At 37.7% G+C, this 18,862-nt stretch overlaps 1 protein-coding gene across 1 annotated transcript in view; it reads right to left on the bottom strand.

Annotated features, from left to right (window-relative positions):
- Positions 1-323: 323 nt before the first annotated feature.
- Positions 324-18,862, bottom strand: part of STOM (stomatin) — a 29,332-nt gene continuing 10,793 nt past the window's right edge. Inside the window, exons 2-7 of the mRNA XM_037797883.1 lie at positions 15,973-16,076; positions 14,888-14,960; positions 13,709-13,791; positions 9,157-9,360; positions 8,223-8,357; positions 324-2,362 (exon numbers count right to left, since the gene is read on the bottom strand). Coding sequence (XP_037653811.1) covers positions 2,168-2,362; positions 8,223-8,357; positions 9,157-9,360; positions 13,709-13,791; positions 14,888-14,960; positions 15,973-16,076 — 794 coding nt within the window. The 3' untranslated portion in view covers positions 324-2,167. The remainder of the gene's footprint in view (positions 2,363-8,222; positions 8,358-9,156; positions 9,361-13,708; positions 13,792-14,887; positions 14,961-15,972; positions 16,077-18,862) is intronic.

Raw genomic sequence — 18,862 nt, 5'->3', positions numbered from 1 at the left:
GTATGGCTGTGTGATTTGCTGAGTGACAGCAAAAGGTGGGTTACTGTCCTGTTTGGAGGAAGGCAAAGGGCAGAGAAGCCAGCCAAGGCTTCAGGGGCATGCACGGATCTCAAACTCCCCAGGAAAAAATGCATAGTAAGGTGCACTGGAGAGAGCTTGGATGTGGAAGATGTTGTCAGGCTATTCCAACCTCTCCCCTTCCTCTGGCCACATGAAGGAGCCAAGGCAGGCAGCCCAGGCCTGGAGGATATGATGTGCTACTTCCAAAAAGTGAAACCCACACACACAAAATGCAGGCAGGAACAGACTCACACCCCAAGAAAATAAGTAAAAGTGCACACTTTATTATATTTATCATTGGAAAGGGAAGTTACCTGGAAAAAACTCTTGCACTAACACTTATCTAGAGCTCCTTCAGTACTTCCTCCCTCCCAAGCAATTCCTTCCCACCTATTGGGCTATGAATTCACAAGACAAAAAAGCAAAGTTGATTAGTTAACTCAAGGAACCAAAAGCATTGTTGATGTAAGTCTGAGAAGAGATTTTCAACCAGGATATGAGGTTGTTTCCTGATCCTCAGTGGTCAAATGTGAAGTACCCCACAAAACAGAAAATCCATCATTTTAGAATTCAAAACATAAATACAACTTGAGTTCTATGTCAAAATGCTCCGTCCATATGCCTCTAATAAACTCAGCTAGGAATCTGGATACATGGAGAGTGGTGGTTCAACACTTTCTAAAATAAGCTTGGGAGTGGGGTATAGGAGAGAGGACACTTATAGGCTGGGATTGACAGAGAGTGATACAGCTAAAGACAAATGTGAAGGATGGCTCTGAGTAAGGAAGCCATTATTCTTAGACTTCTCTAGGTGAACTTAGAGCCTCAACAAGGAAGTATTTCAAATGTCACCAAATAGCCTTTCAGACCAGCAGGAAGAATGCCAGGTTGCTCAGATTCACAGGCATTTGCAAAATGGAAGGTGTTTCCTAATATAGATTAAGAAACTAATCCAAAGAGATTGACGACTTCCTCTTTCAGCATCTATATAAATGATAAAAGAAGAATGACTAGGAAAATAGGTGAGGATTTGGAAAAGCTATATAGATAGCTTAAGCTTGATAGCATCTGCCCAAGCTAATTAGACATTACATGTCCAACATATTATGAATTCTTTATATTAATGAATGGGATTGATAGCCAAGATATTTCAGTGTTCAACAGTTACTAGCATGCAGACAGTAAAAATAATAGTTTTCTGAATAATAAAAAAGCATATTAGTCCTTAAGCTATTCAAATTGGTATACAAACAATTGTTTATAGAAATTAGAGAAAGTTTTATTAAAAAATCAAAGCTATTTAAAACCTGATATATGAAAATAGGCCAAAGTGAGAAAAAGCACTCTTGGGACAAGTATTTAGCTGGTTTGAAAGACAGAACACAAAAAAGAATCACTTACTCATAAAGGAGGCTCAAAAAAGTTTTTAAAAAGCCACGCACACATTATATAAAAAAGAACCTCTGTAATAGCAGATTTAAAAGTCTTTGAAGGGATAGGGTAATCTTTTTCATTAGTCTTGACCATTTCCTCTAGCACTGACAGGTGCAGGCAAGAAAATGCCTACTCTCAAGTTAGGATTATTTTGAAACTCAGAAAGTAAAGATGTTAAAAAAATTTCATTCAGTTAAGGTTCTCTGGTAGTAAGGCACATATGGCCCAGAGAAGCTGGTTGTCCCTTAAGGAGATCACTTTCTGCAAAGATTTATCCAGCCAGAGGTATTGGGGGGTAGTTATAGGCTATGCTCCTGCCTTTGGCCTGACTGCTGATATAGGGTGCTGAATGACTCAATGAAAGCCCAAGGAAGAGGCAATGAACCTACCACATCCATAAAACTTTTAAATGTTTAAAGAGTAAGAGATTATTTTATATAAATCACCAATCTATCACTCTCTCTCAGTATTTACATGGTAGCAATTCTTTCACCTGCATTTACAACCATCACTATACATTCTAAGAATACCAAACTCAGCATACGGAAAAGGAAAAGGGGGAGAATATTCATGTTTCCCTGTCCTACTCTCTCCTTATGGATTAAGGGCTAATTTGGTCCCCCACTGCATCTTGGAAGGGGAGAGCTCATCTCTCTGCCTTGGCCTATGTGGCTCAGTGTTTTGCCCCCATGATGCCTTGCAACATGTCTATGGGCAGAGGGAAGACAATCGTTGAGTTTTTCTCAGCAGCAATGGTGGTCAGTGTCTGAAGGTACCGGAGCTGCAGGGCCGCAGGGGATTCGGTGATGACTATGGAGGCTTCTTTCAGAGCCCTGGATGCATTCATTTCTCCCTCAGCTGCAATGACCTATGGAAAAGTGGAAGGGAGATGTCAAATTGAAGAAAAGAACATGGTATAGTGCATTTATCTTTAAACTGGGGTCCCTCAAACTCTGTATACCCCAGGTGGTACACAAAACTTTCCAGGGAGTATGCCAGAATAATTTTAAAGAAACCGATCTCCAGGTACTAATTTTCAAATGTACTTTTTCCTAAAACTGATTTGCATGAGGTCAAGACATCCTCTTTTACTATTGCCCTTCTCCCACTTTCCAGGGTACCAAACAAAGGGACAATTAAAATTACTGTGTAGATGCTGAGAAAGTGAATGACACTAATGAATAGATACAAATCCTTTTGTAAGTCAGGTGCATTTTTAATTCTCCGATTTCAAAGAAAAGAAAGAGGATTTTATCAAACTGAAAGCTAACAGATCATTAAAAATACTTTTTGATGAAAGATGGATGTATGATATTTTAGCACATAAATTCAGAGTGCTAAGAATTGGATGGCATTATTTTAACTAAAAACTTCCATTTCCATCTTATTTATGTAAACAAAGTTTCTTAGTCTATATCTATAAAAATGAAAAACATGAATAGAATTGGATGCTGAATTGTCTCATTCTAGCAATAAGTAATAGCCATCCAAAAATACATGAGTTAATTCCTCATTCATCTCATTAAGAGAAGCATTTCTAGTAAAAACATTTCTTATTTAGAAGAAATTCAGAAACACTTAGAACCTTATTACAGGAAGTAAAAAAAAAATTAACTTATATGCTAAATTTGTTTCAGTAGGTTAAAAAACAAAATAACTTATGATAATATTTATGATATTATCTTGGGAAAACAGACTATGGGAAGGGTGGCATGGAAATACAATTTCAAGGAGAAAAAGAATGATAAATTTCTGACTGTTAAAAAAGTGCTTATTCACATGGTTTAAAATGGATGATTAAATAAAATTTAGTTTCACTGGATACATTTAAAAGAATGATGTCAATAGTTTTATTTTAAATGTCAATATTTGCAACATGCCAGGAATTATATGCTTTGTAAGTATATAAATTCAAGATGAAAATTTTTACATGTCAATTTAAAATGTGGGATGGGGGATAGTTTTTCTAAATTATTTTAGAGGTTAAAATGGGGAGAAAGGTTGAAGATCACTGGAGTGGTGGAGAGTGCAGGGGCTTTGGAGTTAGAAAGCCTTGAGCTCAAATCCCAAATCTAACATTTACTAGCTGTGTGTTCTCAGAGAAGTTTTTAAATATCTCTGAGCCTCAAAGTTTCTTATTCTTAAAATGAGATTACAACTACCTAGCAGGACCATTGTGAGGAAGACAGAAAAGGTATATTAAATGTCAAGTATATAAATGGAGACTATTATTATAGGAATGGCAAGTGACAAGTCAAGATCTGATTTGTGGACCCAGCAATGAAAAGGTGTAATCATCAAGATTAAGAGGGCAGTTTTACCAGGTTGTCCTCACATGGATCCCGAAATATTAATGGTTTATAATACTCCTGAGACTATCAGAGTTAGAAGCAATGGTCTTATGACCAATGGAATTCCATTAACTTATACAGCAAACTCTGGGGCCTTCTAGGTGCCAAGTCATATGTAGGTGCTAGGACTAGGGTGGAATCCCTCACCTGAAGGAGCGCTTAGTCAAGTAGCGGAAACAAACATGGAAACAAATAATTTCATTCTGGTGTGATAAACATGATGTCAAAGATTTGTGCACACTGCAGTGCTAACATAAAGAGGAAAGCAAACAATTTTTTGTGGGGAGAGAAGTGGAGAGGTTATTTAAGTTCACTATCAAAGGAAGAAAAGTTTGCTATTTGGGCAAAAATGAGGAATAACATTTCAGGCAGGACACATGAAAAGGTACTGAGGTATAAAAAAAGCCAGTGTATTCCAGAAAACCATGAAGGTGGGGGGTGAACAGGGGCCAGGGTCTGAAGGGCTGTCAAGGACAGGGCGTTTGCTCTCCATTCTGTAGGCAATGGGAAGCCACCGATAAGAAACTCCTCAGACAGCCTGAGAAAACACTCTGAAAATGTCTGAAGATAGACTCAAAGAGAAGAGATTGAGAGCAGTTAGTCTGGAAAGGCTTCAGGGCCATTGGTGTGATTCACTGGTGATGGGCATGGAGAAGGAAATGGATTTGGGAGCTATTCGGGAGGGAGAATCAACAGAATTTGGAGTAGAAGAGGGGAATAGAGGCTGAGAACCAGGTTTCTAGGTTTAGGTCATGTGGGTAGTGCCATTAACTGAGCTATGGGATAAAGATATGGCACTTAGTGAGAGGATAAAAACATTAGTTTTTCAAGGCAAAATGTTATGGACTACCTAGGTCTGTGAGAAGGGGAAAGTGCCAGAGATGCTCAAAGATAACAATGTAACTCTACTCCAAGGCAAGCTCAGTAGAGAATGTATTTTAAAAAACCTGCCACAAGAACAACAGGCTCTGATTTTTTTCCATGTCCTCTCTGATGTCCAGTTAGGTACCTTTTTTTCTGGACATGGACCAATTGCAAAGATAACTCATCTTCCACTATCAATCAATACATGATCTCTCAGCTGGAAAGCCAGACCCACCTGGCTGGGCACACGTTTTGTTAACAGAAAAGCTGCTTTGGATGAGCTGCCAAAGATGTGAAAACAATACCACTGGCTTTGTCTAAATATAGTCCAAGTGTAATATGTTGATAGGATCTTAGAGAGCAGAGCAAGCTACTTATGGTATATGGAGCTTTTGCCATGGCAATAAACACCATTTATATTTACATACCAGCATTTTAAAACTGGCATTTTCATGAATGTGAAATTGGTACTGCTTCTCCCTTCTGGCAGACAATGTGGCCTGACAGCAAGAGGTGATCTTTTGCATTTTCATACCCCACGCTCTCAAGTAATAGAATACTAGGCTTAGAAATAAAGGCCTGAAAGCATATGTCAGGCATTTTTCTGAGAGATATGAAAAAGAAACAAGGATGAATGTGAGCCCAAAAGACATTACATTTCAAGCCACTGAGAATCATTTTAATAGATACGGGCAGATAATTTGCCAAAGTGGTTGCACCAATTTATCCTTCCATCAGCAGAATATGAGTTCCAGTTCTCCCCTTACCCAGGTCTAGTTATTTTCTGTTTGTTTTTATTGTTTGTTTAAATTTTAGCCATTCTGATGGATGTTTGGCATGGCAACTGCTTGTGATATGAATTTGCATTTTCCCAATGGCTAATGAACTTGAGGAGTTTTCTCTGAAGTCTCTTAATCTATAGACTTTACAGCCTTACCTTTCTTTTTCTTTGCAATTTATCTGCTGTAAACACAGTGACTGCCCTATTTTCTTTGAGACCTTGAATATAAAGCTTACAGTTGTTGCAGGATTACTGTATTTTACAGAAGGGCTAGGCTTCTTGTGAGTTTATATGTCAACTCTAACCTTAAAGACAGAAAGTCACAGGCCAGGTCAGTAAGACTGCTTCTAGACTAATTCTACATGACAATCCAGAATTCTAACAGTCTGCTTTTATCATTTCTTAATGCTATATAGAGAAAATAGGTACTCTCTTTCCAAACTGGTGAGAATGCTCATGGAAGAGGCTCAGCCCATCCCAGGAAATCCCAGAGGAAGCAGTGAGGAACTGAGGGGAGTTCTAATCTCCACTGCCACTGATCAACTCTGTGATCTTGAAGGGCTTTTAAGGGCTTCAATTTTTCATCTGAATAGTGGGATGGCCAACAAGTTTTATTTTTAGGGCCAATTCCAAGCAGTTGATGGTTGCTGCCTAGATTGCTGTAGAAGGGTTCTCAAATCAAGTCTAGGCTCAGTAGAAAACAGATCTGTGGTTAATTATTAGCTTGGGAATAAGAGAGTGGAGTGGCAGCATCTGGGCCAGGTATTTGGTACCTTGGGAAGATAATCTCTAAGGACCCTTCTGGCTATGATATTCTCCATAGTTTAAGCACTTAGTCTGGTTTGGAAATGGGGCTTTTCATGAATTACATATTCTAGGTAAAAAATCCCTAATTTTCAAAATAATTAAATCATAGCAGGGAATACTTAGTAACAGCATTATAAATGTAAATTAGCCTTCTAAATGTGATGGTTTTGAAAGAAGGCACTTGAAGGTTCTGCAGTATTACCAGGTCATCATCACAAACATCAATTATCGCATTAGGAAAACCTAAAAATTCTGGCAGCATGTCAAATGAGTTACTATTCTATTTAGTCCAAAGAAATTATTGTGATCAACCTCTGCCTTAAAGGACATCCTAACATAACCTACCATTCTGTGGTTAGCCAATTATGACCAGTTACTGCTATTTTCTAACAATAACAACAACAGCAGCAGCAACAACAAATTGGTTTGCTTCTTTGTATTTTGGTAGATCTGCGAAGTCCACAGTAACTACCTGCTAGGAATACTTCCCCTCTTCCTCCATCCATTCATAGGTGTGGTGGTTTGAAGCTATATGTACCCCAAAACATGTTCTTAAACCATTCCTGTAGGTGTGAACCATTGTTAAGTAGGACCTTTTGATGCAGTTACTTCAGTTAAGGTGTGGCCCACCTCAGTCAGGATGGGTCTTAATCCTATTACTGGAGTCCTTTATAAGAAAATGAAATTCAGACAGAGGGAGACAAAGCCACAGAGGGAGCAGCCAGAAGCTAAAGATCAACAGAACTGGAAGAGAAGGGAGAGACCAGGAAACGCTACCATGTGCCTTGCCATCTAAGAAGCTAAGACCAAGGATTGCCAGCAACCAGCCCCAGAACACCAATCTTCCGGGAGAAAGCATCACCTTGATGATCTCTTGATTTGGATTTTCTTTTACCCTCAAAACTGTGAGCTAATAAATTCCCATTGTTTAAGCCAACCCAATGCACAGTATTTGCTTGAGCAGCCAAGGAAACTAAAACAATAGGCATGGGGCTGCTTACTATTATAAGGTTTGCTCTTTGACCAAAGCTGGACCAAAGAGAATCTCCCCTCTGTGAATTTGGGATTGGGCCAGTCTGTTTCCTTCAGTGTTCAACTGGGAAGACATGTAAGCCTGGGAGTCAGACATTTTCCACCATGAGCTATCCACAGTGAGCTGTGGTCCAGGAAGTGAAATGACTAGCTCCCTTGAGCTTCCTGGTTCCAATTCTGGTGAGGTCTGACTGTACTTTCTGTCCTTGGGTTTGGTGAGATACCCTTGTGTCCTTAAGCATCGTCATCTCAATAGAGTCTCTCAGCACCTACCCTAAGAATCATATCACTCATAGGGTTAAGGCATAGGCAGGGAAGATGATGAAAAGAAAGCAGGGAGAAAAAGCAGATGTCAAAGAAAGAGAAGTAAAAAGAGGAAAGCAGAAAGAAAATAAGAGGAAAAGGGAACAGTAAGAAGGAAAAAGAACCAGAGAAAAAAGAGATGAAAGAGCAGATAAAAAAATGAATGGTAGCAAACTGATGAGATTACCCATTTGCTCTTAAGTTGGAACTGTTAGTTTGCCATTAATAGGTTATTAATATTAATATAGATGAATAAAGTGTCTCTATATGTACTGATAATGGCCACAAGATACTGTTTTACAAAAAGCAAGGTGCAGAACATTATGTATGGTAGCACCCTACTTTTGTAAAACAGTCTAGTCAAATAAAAGCCAGATAAGCTAAAAATGATAGTCTGGATGTATACACACCAAACCGTTAAGAGTGGTGGCCTCTGGAGGATAGGATTTGAGGTGATGAGCCTTCATCTTTACTTTCACCTTTACTAAATACTTCCAAATTATTTCAATTTTTTACAATGAGCATGTTTTACTTTTTGTAATTAAAAAGAAAACTCAGTAAGAAAAACTAAAAAAACAAAAAATGATTGCCTTAGCTCGGGCCTCCCGGGATGCTTCTGCTTCTGCAGCCATAGCTCTCTGGAGCTGTACAGGTAGTTTCACGTCCTTAATTTCCACACGCTCCACCTTTATTCCCCAGTCATCAGTAGCATCATCCAGAGTACACTGTTCGGAAGAGAGAAGGTAAGCTAAAATTGCTTAGCCCCAGCTCCAATGCCTACAGTGGCTATATTCATTGGGATTTGGAGCAGATGAGGTATTGGGGGAGTTGCTGAGATATTAATTATCCTTGGCAGAAGGAAGGCTGAAGTAGGGTCTGGGAGACTGGGGAGCTGATCCTTATTCTGATACTAACAAGTTAATGCAGGAGTTGGCAAACTTTTTCTAAAAGGGCCAGATGGTAATTGTTTAGTTGTGGTCTCTGTCACAACTATTCAACTTCTTTCTGCTTCAACTTCCTCCTTTTAGAATGACAAGAATGAAACAAAACTATCTATTTCATAAGGTGGTTGTGGGTATTAAATAAGGACAAATAATATAGTTTATATTTATTGTACTTTTTTTTTTTTGAACAAGCAAATTTAACTCAACATCTGTTTCTCAGGCAATACTGGAAAACATGAGTCACAAGGGAATTCATAGGATTCACATACATAAAAAAGTTTTAACAATACCTGCACTAACAGCCTATTAGGCTAAAGAAAAAGGTCAATACTAATTCTGGGGAAAAAATACACACAGGAGGGAATAAAAAAATCAATGCATGAGTCCGAATGTTATTAATCCATGAGCTATTAAGAGTGAAAATATCCTCTTCCATCAACTTTGTGAAAATCTTTCTTTATAAAGAAAAAAAAGGCCAGAGATTTCTCAATTTGAATTAATAAGAGGTTCTCAAACAACCATTGACCCTTTGCTTCATTTTTCAATTTCTGGTGTGCAATGGCATTGGTGCACTCCTTACCTGCATGTTGTGTGCAATTTCTTCTCTGTCAGAGAGGATCTGCGAAAGGTTCTTGGTGCCCAGAACATTCCTCAGAGTAGTCTGAGCCAAAAGACGAGTTGCTGAGTCAGCATTGGTGATATTTGCCACAGCCAGGGTTGCATTCTGCACACGATAATAGACTACACCATCCACACTAATTGTCACTGAATCCTTGGTGAGGATCTACAAGATGAAGGAAGCATCTATCAACTGTTTCTTTAATGTAACTGTAAGGAATGTTATTTCATAGAGCATTCTAAAACACTAGTTGATTTTCTTTAATAAACATCAGAAAGTTAATTATATCTTTAAAATTTTAATAAAATATATTCATTTACTCATCAGTTCACTCAATCATTCAATAAATATTAATTAAGGCCACTTTGTACTAGGTACCAGGGACAAAGTTATGAAAACATTTGGTTCCTGCTTTTAAGGAGCTTGGGAGTCAAGGGAGGTTTAAGTGACAGGGTGTGGACACTTGGGGATTGCAGGGGTGATACCTGAACTGAGCCTTGAAGGAAAGAATAAAAATTTTGAGGGTAGAGCAGAAGAGTATTCTAGGCAGAGAACAAAGTACAGAGTAAAGGCACAGAGACATGGGAGAGCCTAAGTGTGATAAACTACAAGTAGCACAGTATTACTGGAAGAAAAAGTCCATGGGGAATGTTTTTATAGGGCAAGGTCAGGTAAAAAAGTATTTATGGCATAAAAAAAATGCTTAGCATGACATTGCTTTGTTTTGAAGTAAAGAGTTATTTACTCAACCTCTCTGGGATTCAGTTTCATCATTTGTAAAATGGAGATTAATAATGGCGTCTAGCTCAGAAGATTGTTACAGAATTAATGAGTTAATATATTCAAGAGCTTATGATAAGTGCTGAATAAGAGTTTATTATTATTATTTCTTCATCTTGAATAATACTATAGTGTTAACTTTACTGAGCAAAACACTGAATTTGTTAGCAGTAATAAGCTAATTTAGACAATAAAAAAGACACCATTTCACTGTTTTCAACACATCTTCTGTATCTATGCCACAGTGATCTTTTTTTTTTACATTTTTTACTGAAATATATATACAGAAAAGTGGTAACATTAAAAGCATGATTTAACAAGTAGATGGAGAGCAAATTTCAAAGAAAGTTAAGGGTTACAGTTCCACCATTTCAGTTATTTCCTTATTGTGAAGTATAACATATATACCGAAAGGTAATAACTTTCAAAGTGCAATTTATCAAGTAGTTATATAGGACATTTCAAAGAATGTTATAGGTTACAGTTCCACACTTTCAATTATTTCCTTATTGTGAAATATATATACAGAAAGGTGACAACTTTCAAAGTATAATTTAACAAGTAGCTATAGAGCAAAAAAATTATTTATATAAAGATTCAGTATTCGAAATCCTTTGTTAAATCCTGTATTATCAGTTGCTACCCCTCTATCTTGCTTGATCACAGACTCAATCTTCAGGGATATCTGAACAGTGACCACCCTAACTTGTTCATATTGAAAAAGGAGTGTTGACATTATGGGGAAGGGGGATGCATCTGGTTGATGTTCCTGGAGAGGCTGTTGTCTCGGGGTTTGGGGACTTATCTGTCATAGGAACACTCTGGGGGATTTCAGTTTCTGAAAAGTAATCTCAGTGAGTGAAACTTTTATAGAGTCTCAGATAGAGACCTAGGTATTCTTTAGTATTTTCAGGACTACTGTTAGTTAGGGCTTGGCATATTGTAGGCATTTGGACTACCTAGCTGGAGCTTGCATAAGAGTGACCTCCAGGATAGCCTCTCGACTCTATTTGAGATCTCTTAGCCCATAGTGATCTTTCAATATATCATTTCTAAGTAAGTAATCTTTGGTTAAATGCTTCGATAGTCTGTATGGTGTGTGAATATATCTCAATAAAACTTCATTAAAAAAAAGAGAGAGAGAGAGGGAAAAAAAAAAGTGGCTGGCCCCTTCTCCACCTCTCACTGGCTAGGCATGAAGCCAGCCCGTGCTCCCAGTGCAGATCCCGGATCCCAATTCCAGAGGTAGCAGAGTAACCCATGTGCACATACTGTGAGCATTATGTGTGGCCCAATCTTGTGATGGCCTAAGGGACTTGCTGTCCCAGGCGTGCGGTGGAGGTGGGGGGGGGCATGCCTTGATAGGTTCCTACTGCCTTCAGGAGAAGTCCTTAGTTTGGTATACAAGTTGTTTGACATCTGGCCCTGCACTACCTTCTGGCCTCATTTTTCCCCACTCCCTCATGCATGCAGTGTATACCAGACCACATGTAGGTCCCTCCATGCACTGGACTTCATGACCCCAGGCTTTTACATCAGTATCCCCTTGGCCTGGATGTCCCCTCCTCTCCCTACTACTCCCAACATCAGACTGACACATTCTTACTAATCATTCAAGACACAGCTCAAGTGTCTTTTACTGTGAAACTTACCTGAAATAGTTGGCAGAGTTAAGCACTCTTCCCTTTGCACATCCACTGTGCCTTATTGCAGTGATGTTAATTATTTACATATCCACTTCTCTACCAGACTATGAATTTCTTCAGTACAGTGACACTGTCTCTTTTTCTTTGTATCTTTAGGACTGGCAAAGTGCTTGATACATAGCAGATGGTCAAGAAACGAGAGATGAATTGAATTGCAATGTGATCCTAGGAATATACTGGTTGACGAAGAGCACTGGAATAAGAGTCAGGAGACCAAACTATAGTTTCGGCTCTGCCTGTACCTCTCTGAATTTTACAGTTTGGGCTCAAGATTCTTCATGTGTGAGATGGGGCTATCACTTGCCAAATTTTACCCAAATTTTTGTGAAGATCAAATAAGAAAATGTTTTGTGAATAAAACCCTTCTGAAAATATAAAGAGCTAAATGGAAGAGTAGAACAAATGGAAGGCAATAATAACAACCCTAGTACATAGCTGTTCAGCCCTTCCAGGCATCAAAGTGGCAATCCTTTTTTTAAAAAAAAATAATCTAAAAATACTTCTAACTTGGAAGAGAAGTGGGGAATTTGTAAATAAATGTATAGTACATGACCGTCTTGTGTGAAAATTAATTATTTCCCACGATGTGATGGGAAAATGTGTATCAGTCTCCAACAAATGCCTGACACTGTGACTTTGTCACAGCCAGAACTTTCTAAAGCTGCAGCCTCTCTGCCTACTGTTTATCGTAGGCAGAAGTGTTTATCTCCCTTCACAGTAGGTTCACGAGGGAGAGGAAAAATGACTGCTTGCCAAATTCCAAACTGCTCGGCATTCAGCAGCTTGCCAGGAGAGGAGAGAGCAGCTGGAAAGCCGAAGCTAAAAGCAACTCTACCAGATGCTTGCATTGTTTATAAAGGAAAGTGCTAGAAGAATTCCCAGCTAACCCAAAAGGGATCCTTCTAAGAGTCAATCTTCCCTGAAAGTTGGGAAAACATGCACAGAATATAGCAATGCTCTCAGTCTTGTTCTACTGTGGAAAATAATAATTTCTGGCTTCACTAAGTATGTATGGAATATAAAGTCTGACCTCACCAATCACTTGGATCAGTACCAGTACCAGCAAAGAAGTTCCTGAGCTGGTTTCTGCATTTTGTGGCAAGAGAAAGCAACAGGGTCAGGCTCTACCACTCTGCTGAGGAACCTGGCCTTTGGCCAGGAAACACTGACAGTGTTCTTCTGTCCCTCCCTTCATCGTGTTTTTAGGTTTTCTGTCTGCAATAGTTTTTACGCCTCCTAAAATGTGGGAACTGGGATAGGGAATGCTTCTTCAAGAGCTATGATGTGGTTAATTTAGAATTTAGCATGAAGCTGTGGAAAAGGCAATGGACAGATATCCTGAAGAGCTGCGTTTTAGTCCTGGTTCTGCCACTGTAGTCTGGAGGAATTCCTCTGTCTCACTGACCCATATTACTTTCTAGGGATTCTGCTACGAGTTTCAACTGTGATAATATTTGTGAAGTAGTTTGAAAAAGCACAAAATAATTACTAATATAAAACATTAGTAGGATATGCTTTATCTAAAATACCAGGAAAGCAGTTTTCATTCTTTGTATTCTAACCAATTTATCCAGAATAAAATCAAGAACCTTAAAGAAGAAAGAATACTGTGCCAAACAGGATTTTCTATCAGAAATCCATACAGGAGAAATGTGGTAGGAAAAACGATGATGATGACAAGAGTGATGATGCTAACATTACACTTAATGTTTTATAACAATAATAGTAGTAATATCTAGCACTTACTATTTATCAGGCACTGTTCTAAGCACTTTACATATAACATCTCATTTAATCCTTACAACAACCCTATTAAAGCAGGTCCTATTAGTAAAACCTCTATTTTATATAAGAGGAAACTGAGGCATAGAAAAGTTAGAGAACTTGCTTAATGTCACACAGCTAGAAAATGGTGAAGGCAGTCAGGCTCTAGAGCCTGTGCTCTACCCACTATTCTATGCTGCCTTTCACTGTAAAACACTTTCACATATGATATCTCAGTTATTCATAGCAGAAGACAATCCTACCTCCTGTGGAGGAATGTCAAATGAAATAGTTCTCATGTCCACTTTGATGAAGTTGTCAGTGCAGGGCAGAATAAAAAACAAACCTGCAACATATAATAAGATTTGAAGATTACAGATAGACACCAGCACCTACTCAGTTCACTTTGCCATTCAGTTCTAATCGGATCAACCAAATCAACTGAAAGTCACCAATTCATCTCAGTGAATGGCCATGAGCCAGAAGCCAAGAATATTATTCTTGACTCCTCCTGCTCACTTCCCACATCTAACTGTCCCCACCAAGGCCTGGGGATTTCATTTCCTTACTATCTCTTCACTGTAACTGTCACCCTTAATTTTTTACTTGAATCCATGTAATCCCTTTCTAAGCCATCTTTCTATTTCTTTTAGTTTCTCCTACAATCCATCTTCTAAGCTGTAGGCAGAACAATCGTCCCTAAAATTCAAACCCCTGAACAAGTCATACAAGGTCCTAGATGATCTGCCCCAACTTACTTCTTCAGGCCACTTCCCCTCTCCTCATACCTTGCACTGTAGTTGGACTGAACAACTTGTAGTTCCTTAAACCTCTTCTACATTGCTTTTTACATGTTGCTCTTTTTGCCGGGCTTTCTGGTTAACACCTTTTCATGCCTCAAGACTCAGCCAAGATGTCACCTCCAGAAAGCCTTGTCACATCCTACTAAGTTCAGATTATTCTTGGTGCTCCCACAGCTTTCTGTGATTACTTGTTAATAATAGTTTCACATGGGACTGTAACTGTCTGTTTTGTCATTGGTCTCTCATCACTAGATAGATCCTTGAGGATAGGGATTGTATCTCAGATGAATCCTACTGTGTGGAACACAGTAGGAGCTTAATCAAATTTTGTCAAATGAATGACTGAAAGCCTTTCTTTGGCAGTGATTTTCCTACTCAAACTTCCATTGCTATAGCTGTTCTTGGCCTCAGATAATCTTATCAGCTCAGAAGGGAAAGGAAGGGGAAGGGTGAGGAGGGAAGGAAAGGGCGGGGAGGGACAGGGAGGGAAGCACCCCTGCTATTGTTATACAACCTCTGCTACATGTATGTACGCACTCCTTCCCAAGTCAACGGGGAAGAGACCCTCATGAGGGAAATCACATCAACAAGAGGAAGAATTCTAGTCTCCAGCAAACAATCCAGAATCCTAGTACTGACCAGGTCCTTTGGCTCCTCCTTGTAAAATACGACCCAGTCTAAAGATGATGGCTCTTTCATATTCTTTTATGATCTAGAATTAAAAAAAAATAGTTTAATATGAATACAAATATTTACATGCATAACTTGTTTTTTAATGTAATTTTATTGAAATATATTCACACACCATACAATCCACCCAAAGTATATGATCAATGGCTCACAGGATCATTCTTAGTTGTGCATTCATCACCCAATCAATTTTAGAACATTTTCATTACTCCAAAAAAAAAAAAAAACAAAAAAGAAAAAGAAAACCCCAAACATCCAAACATCCCATTCCCCTTACCTCCCCATTATTTCCCAAGACATAACTTCTTAAATGTAAAATATTCCTGCTCTTAATAGGTTATATGCCTCATGTTGTTTTTCCCCAATAATCCAGATACCTATAAATAACACATCCATGTCTAATTACCCCATCTACAAGTATGATATTTATTTACTATTTATCTTTACTGATTATAAAAGCATAGATATTTCATTGTATAAAATTTGTGTAGAAAAGTATACTGAAAATTCATAACCTCACTCCTCAGCTATTAAAATTTATATTCAATTACTCATGCCTTGTTAATTCAGATAAAAAATGAAGTCCTCATAGTTTCTCTCTTGATTCCTTCAATTATAATAAATTTATCTGAAAATGCTTGAAGCATATTTTATCTTTTTTAGCAATATGTAAATGATGGCCATTTATCAAAGTGTCAAAACTTTATTAAAAAAAAATAATCAGCACTGTGGAGCTCTGACTATGTACCAAGGATTGTGATAAATACGTTTAGACATATTAATTCATTTACTCTTCCCAATCCTATGAAGTAGGTACTGTTATTTCCTTTGATTTTACAGGTGAGAAAACAAAGCAAAGGTCATAAATAAACAATGGAGCCAGCAATCAAACCTCGATATTCTGACTCCAGAAAACTTGTCGTTATAGGGCCATCTCACAAAAATTCCTTATCCCAGAGTATTTCAGATAGTGCTCCTGACTTTAACCCATGGGGAAGGATTATGTAGGTAGATGTGAATGAAATGTTCTTTACCTTTATGCACATCCATATCGATAAGGGGAAAGTTATAACTGTGAATAAAAATGAGACAGCCACCAAAATCCATCCACAAGGTCCAAGGCCTGTACTGGAGCTATCTGTTGAAAAAAACATATGTATAGCTTTTATCATTGCCATTACCATTATCAACATCTTCATCCTTTCCATGAACACCTTTGTGCTAGGCATTATGTTAATTAGCTGCTTTATATGGATTTTTCCAATTAATCTTAATGATAACCCGGAAGTGCAGGTATTACTTTCCCTAATCTACTTAACATGGTAACACAAGCATTTTTCTATGTTACTCATTACTTTATCCAACAAACATTTACTGAGCACTGAATACTTATAATGCCCTGTGCTTTGCACTGAAGTGATAAAAATGGATAAGATCCAATGCTAGCTCTCAAGAAGGTTAAAGTTTAGTGGGAAAGGTAGAAAAAACAGATAGTTATAATTCTAAGTGTACAGTAAGTGCAGACAGAGTATCTGCTCAGAATATTTTGAGAACACAGAATGGGGTAACTCACATTGCTAGGATGGAGTTGAAAGTGGACCGGGGTGGGCAGGTGACGTTAGTAGTTGTCAGAGGGGTCTCTATTTATTTACTTATTTATTTATTTTTAATGCAATTTTATTGAGATATATTCATATACCAGATAATTATCCAAAGTGTACAATCAGTGGTTCACAGCATTATCATATAGTTGTGCGTTCATCACCACAATCAATTTTGAACATTTTCATTATGCAAAAAAAAAAAGAATAAAAATAAAACAGAACACCCAAAACATTCCACACCCCTTTATACCCCCGCATTATTTATTTATTTTTTGCCTTTGTTTTCTTACTTATGTCTCTATACATTGGATAAAGGGAGTGTCAGTTGCAAAGTTTTCACGATTACACAGTCACACAGTACAAGTTATATAGTTATATAATCATCTTCAAGAATCAAGGCTACTGGATTACAGTTCAACGGTTTCCGGTATTTCCTTCTAGCTATTACAATACACTAAAAACTAAAAAGGGATCTCTATATAATGCGTAAGAATAACCTTCAGAATGACCTCTCGACTCTATCTGAAATCTCTTTGCCACTGAAACTCTATTTGTTTCATTTCTCTTCCCCCTTTTGGTCCAAAAAGGCTTTCAGAGGGGCTTCTTGAAGGATGTGATTAAAGTAAACATCAAAGAAAAGGAAGGGAAAGGAAGGAAAAGGACTTTCTAAGCTAAAAGTACAGCATGAGTAAACGTAAAAACCATATGATATATGAGTATAAAATCTTTTAAAGGTTTTTTATTTTTTAAAAAAATGATGCCTAAGAGATATTTCACTGGGTCTATGAACCATTATTTATCATATGTTTCCTGATTATGTTTTTTCTGATATTTTTACTGTTATGAACGATGCTATAATGAACATTTTAGTACACAGTTTTCCTCCTACATTTCCAATTGTTTCCCTTTTCTGTAATCTGAAATAGCTTTTGTCTAATACAAAGGTGATAACATGCCCCACAACAAAAAATTCATAAAAGTATAAAAAAGAGGGACAATTACTCTTAATCCAGAGGTAAGTATTTTGGAATACTCTTCCAAATTTTTCCCTTGTAAATACACAGAACATGCTTTTTAAAAATCAAAAGGGGAACTGAACTATATATAAAATTTTGTGACCTGTTTTTCTGCCTTCTAGCTGTTGCTCTTTTACCTCTTTTAGCCTCTGTAGCTGCAACATTTGAGCTTTTTTGTTTTAGTTTTGATTTTTGCAGTTATCCTTCCTGAAAGTTTGAAGAGTCAAATAGTTCTACAAGATTCATTACAAAAAATAAGCTCTACTCACCTCTTCCAATTTCCTTCTCCTCAAAAGCAACTGCTCTTTTGGCTGAGTATTTTGGTATTTACCTCCATTTTTCTAAATAATGTGCTTGTTTTGTTATTTCATGATTTTTCAGTTTTGAGCATTATCTATTTACTTTCCACTATGGAGAATATTTAGTTCTCTTTCTTCCTCCTACCCTACTGCATGCATATACCTATCCTTCCAATATTATTAGCTCATAATTTTGGTTAGATCAATATTAAGTTTTATGTTATCATGAATAAATGCTATTCAAAGCTAAGCCAGGTAGTGAAACATAATTAATTTTCTTTTCCTTTGCAACTTTTTATTTGGTTTTCTGGAATAAATGTCTTTTCTCTTTGCTTAGTTTTCAATGCACTTCACTGATTCAACCTTGCATTCTTCATCAATTGTCTAAACGTACTCTTAAAAAGGTCAAGTGTTCTATCAATTTCATCTTGCTAAAAAAGAGTCTCTCAGAACCTTTTAACTTCCTCCTGTATGGACTTGTTTTCTCATCTGGTGCACACAGCTATCAGTCTGTGATTGCCTTTCACTATCATCCTGGGGAATTCGCTTCATTTCCTGTGTTACATTTCCTATTTCCTATATCCAGTGTCTTCCTTTTTTAGTTTCTTTTTCCTTTATCTGGAGGACAAAAGGACTGAGTAGGCCAAGGGACACTAACACTTTTCTTATCAACTATGGAGGACTGTTAATATTTTCAGGAGCTGTTTTCATAAAAGCAGGGAGTTTGGCAAGAGGGGACAAGGTACACCAGGCACGCGTCACTGCTCAGAAGTAAGGGGAAAGAAGACAGTGAGAAAGGACTTTGAATGTATAGGAGGTGAAGAAATAAGAAAAGCGTTCAGGCAGGGAGCATGGGAGAAAAGAGACATGTGTTGGTGTCCAGGTTCAGTGGTCTAAAACCCAGGACGAAAAACTAGAAACACACTTTGGTTATATTTGACTTTGTAAATTTCTCATCCTTGTGTCATAATGGGAGGTAAATGTCCACATGCATACTTAAATAAA

The sequence above is a fragment of the Choloepus didactylus genome, chromosome 10 (assembly GCF_015220235.1).
Source record: "Choloepus didactylus isolate mChoDid1 chromosome 10, mChoDid1.pri, whole genome shotgun sequence".
Classification (NCBI taxonomy): Eukaryota; Metazoa; Chordata; class Mammalia; order Pilosa; family Megalonychidae; genus Choloepus; species Choloepus didactylus.
The sequence above is the reverse complement of the archived record's forward strand: the minus strand, read 5'-3'. Positions and strand labels throughout refer to the sequence as shown.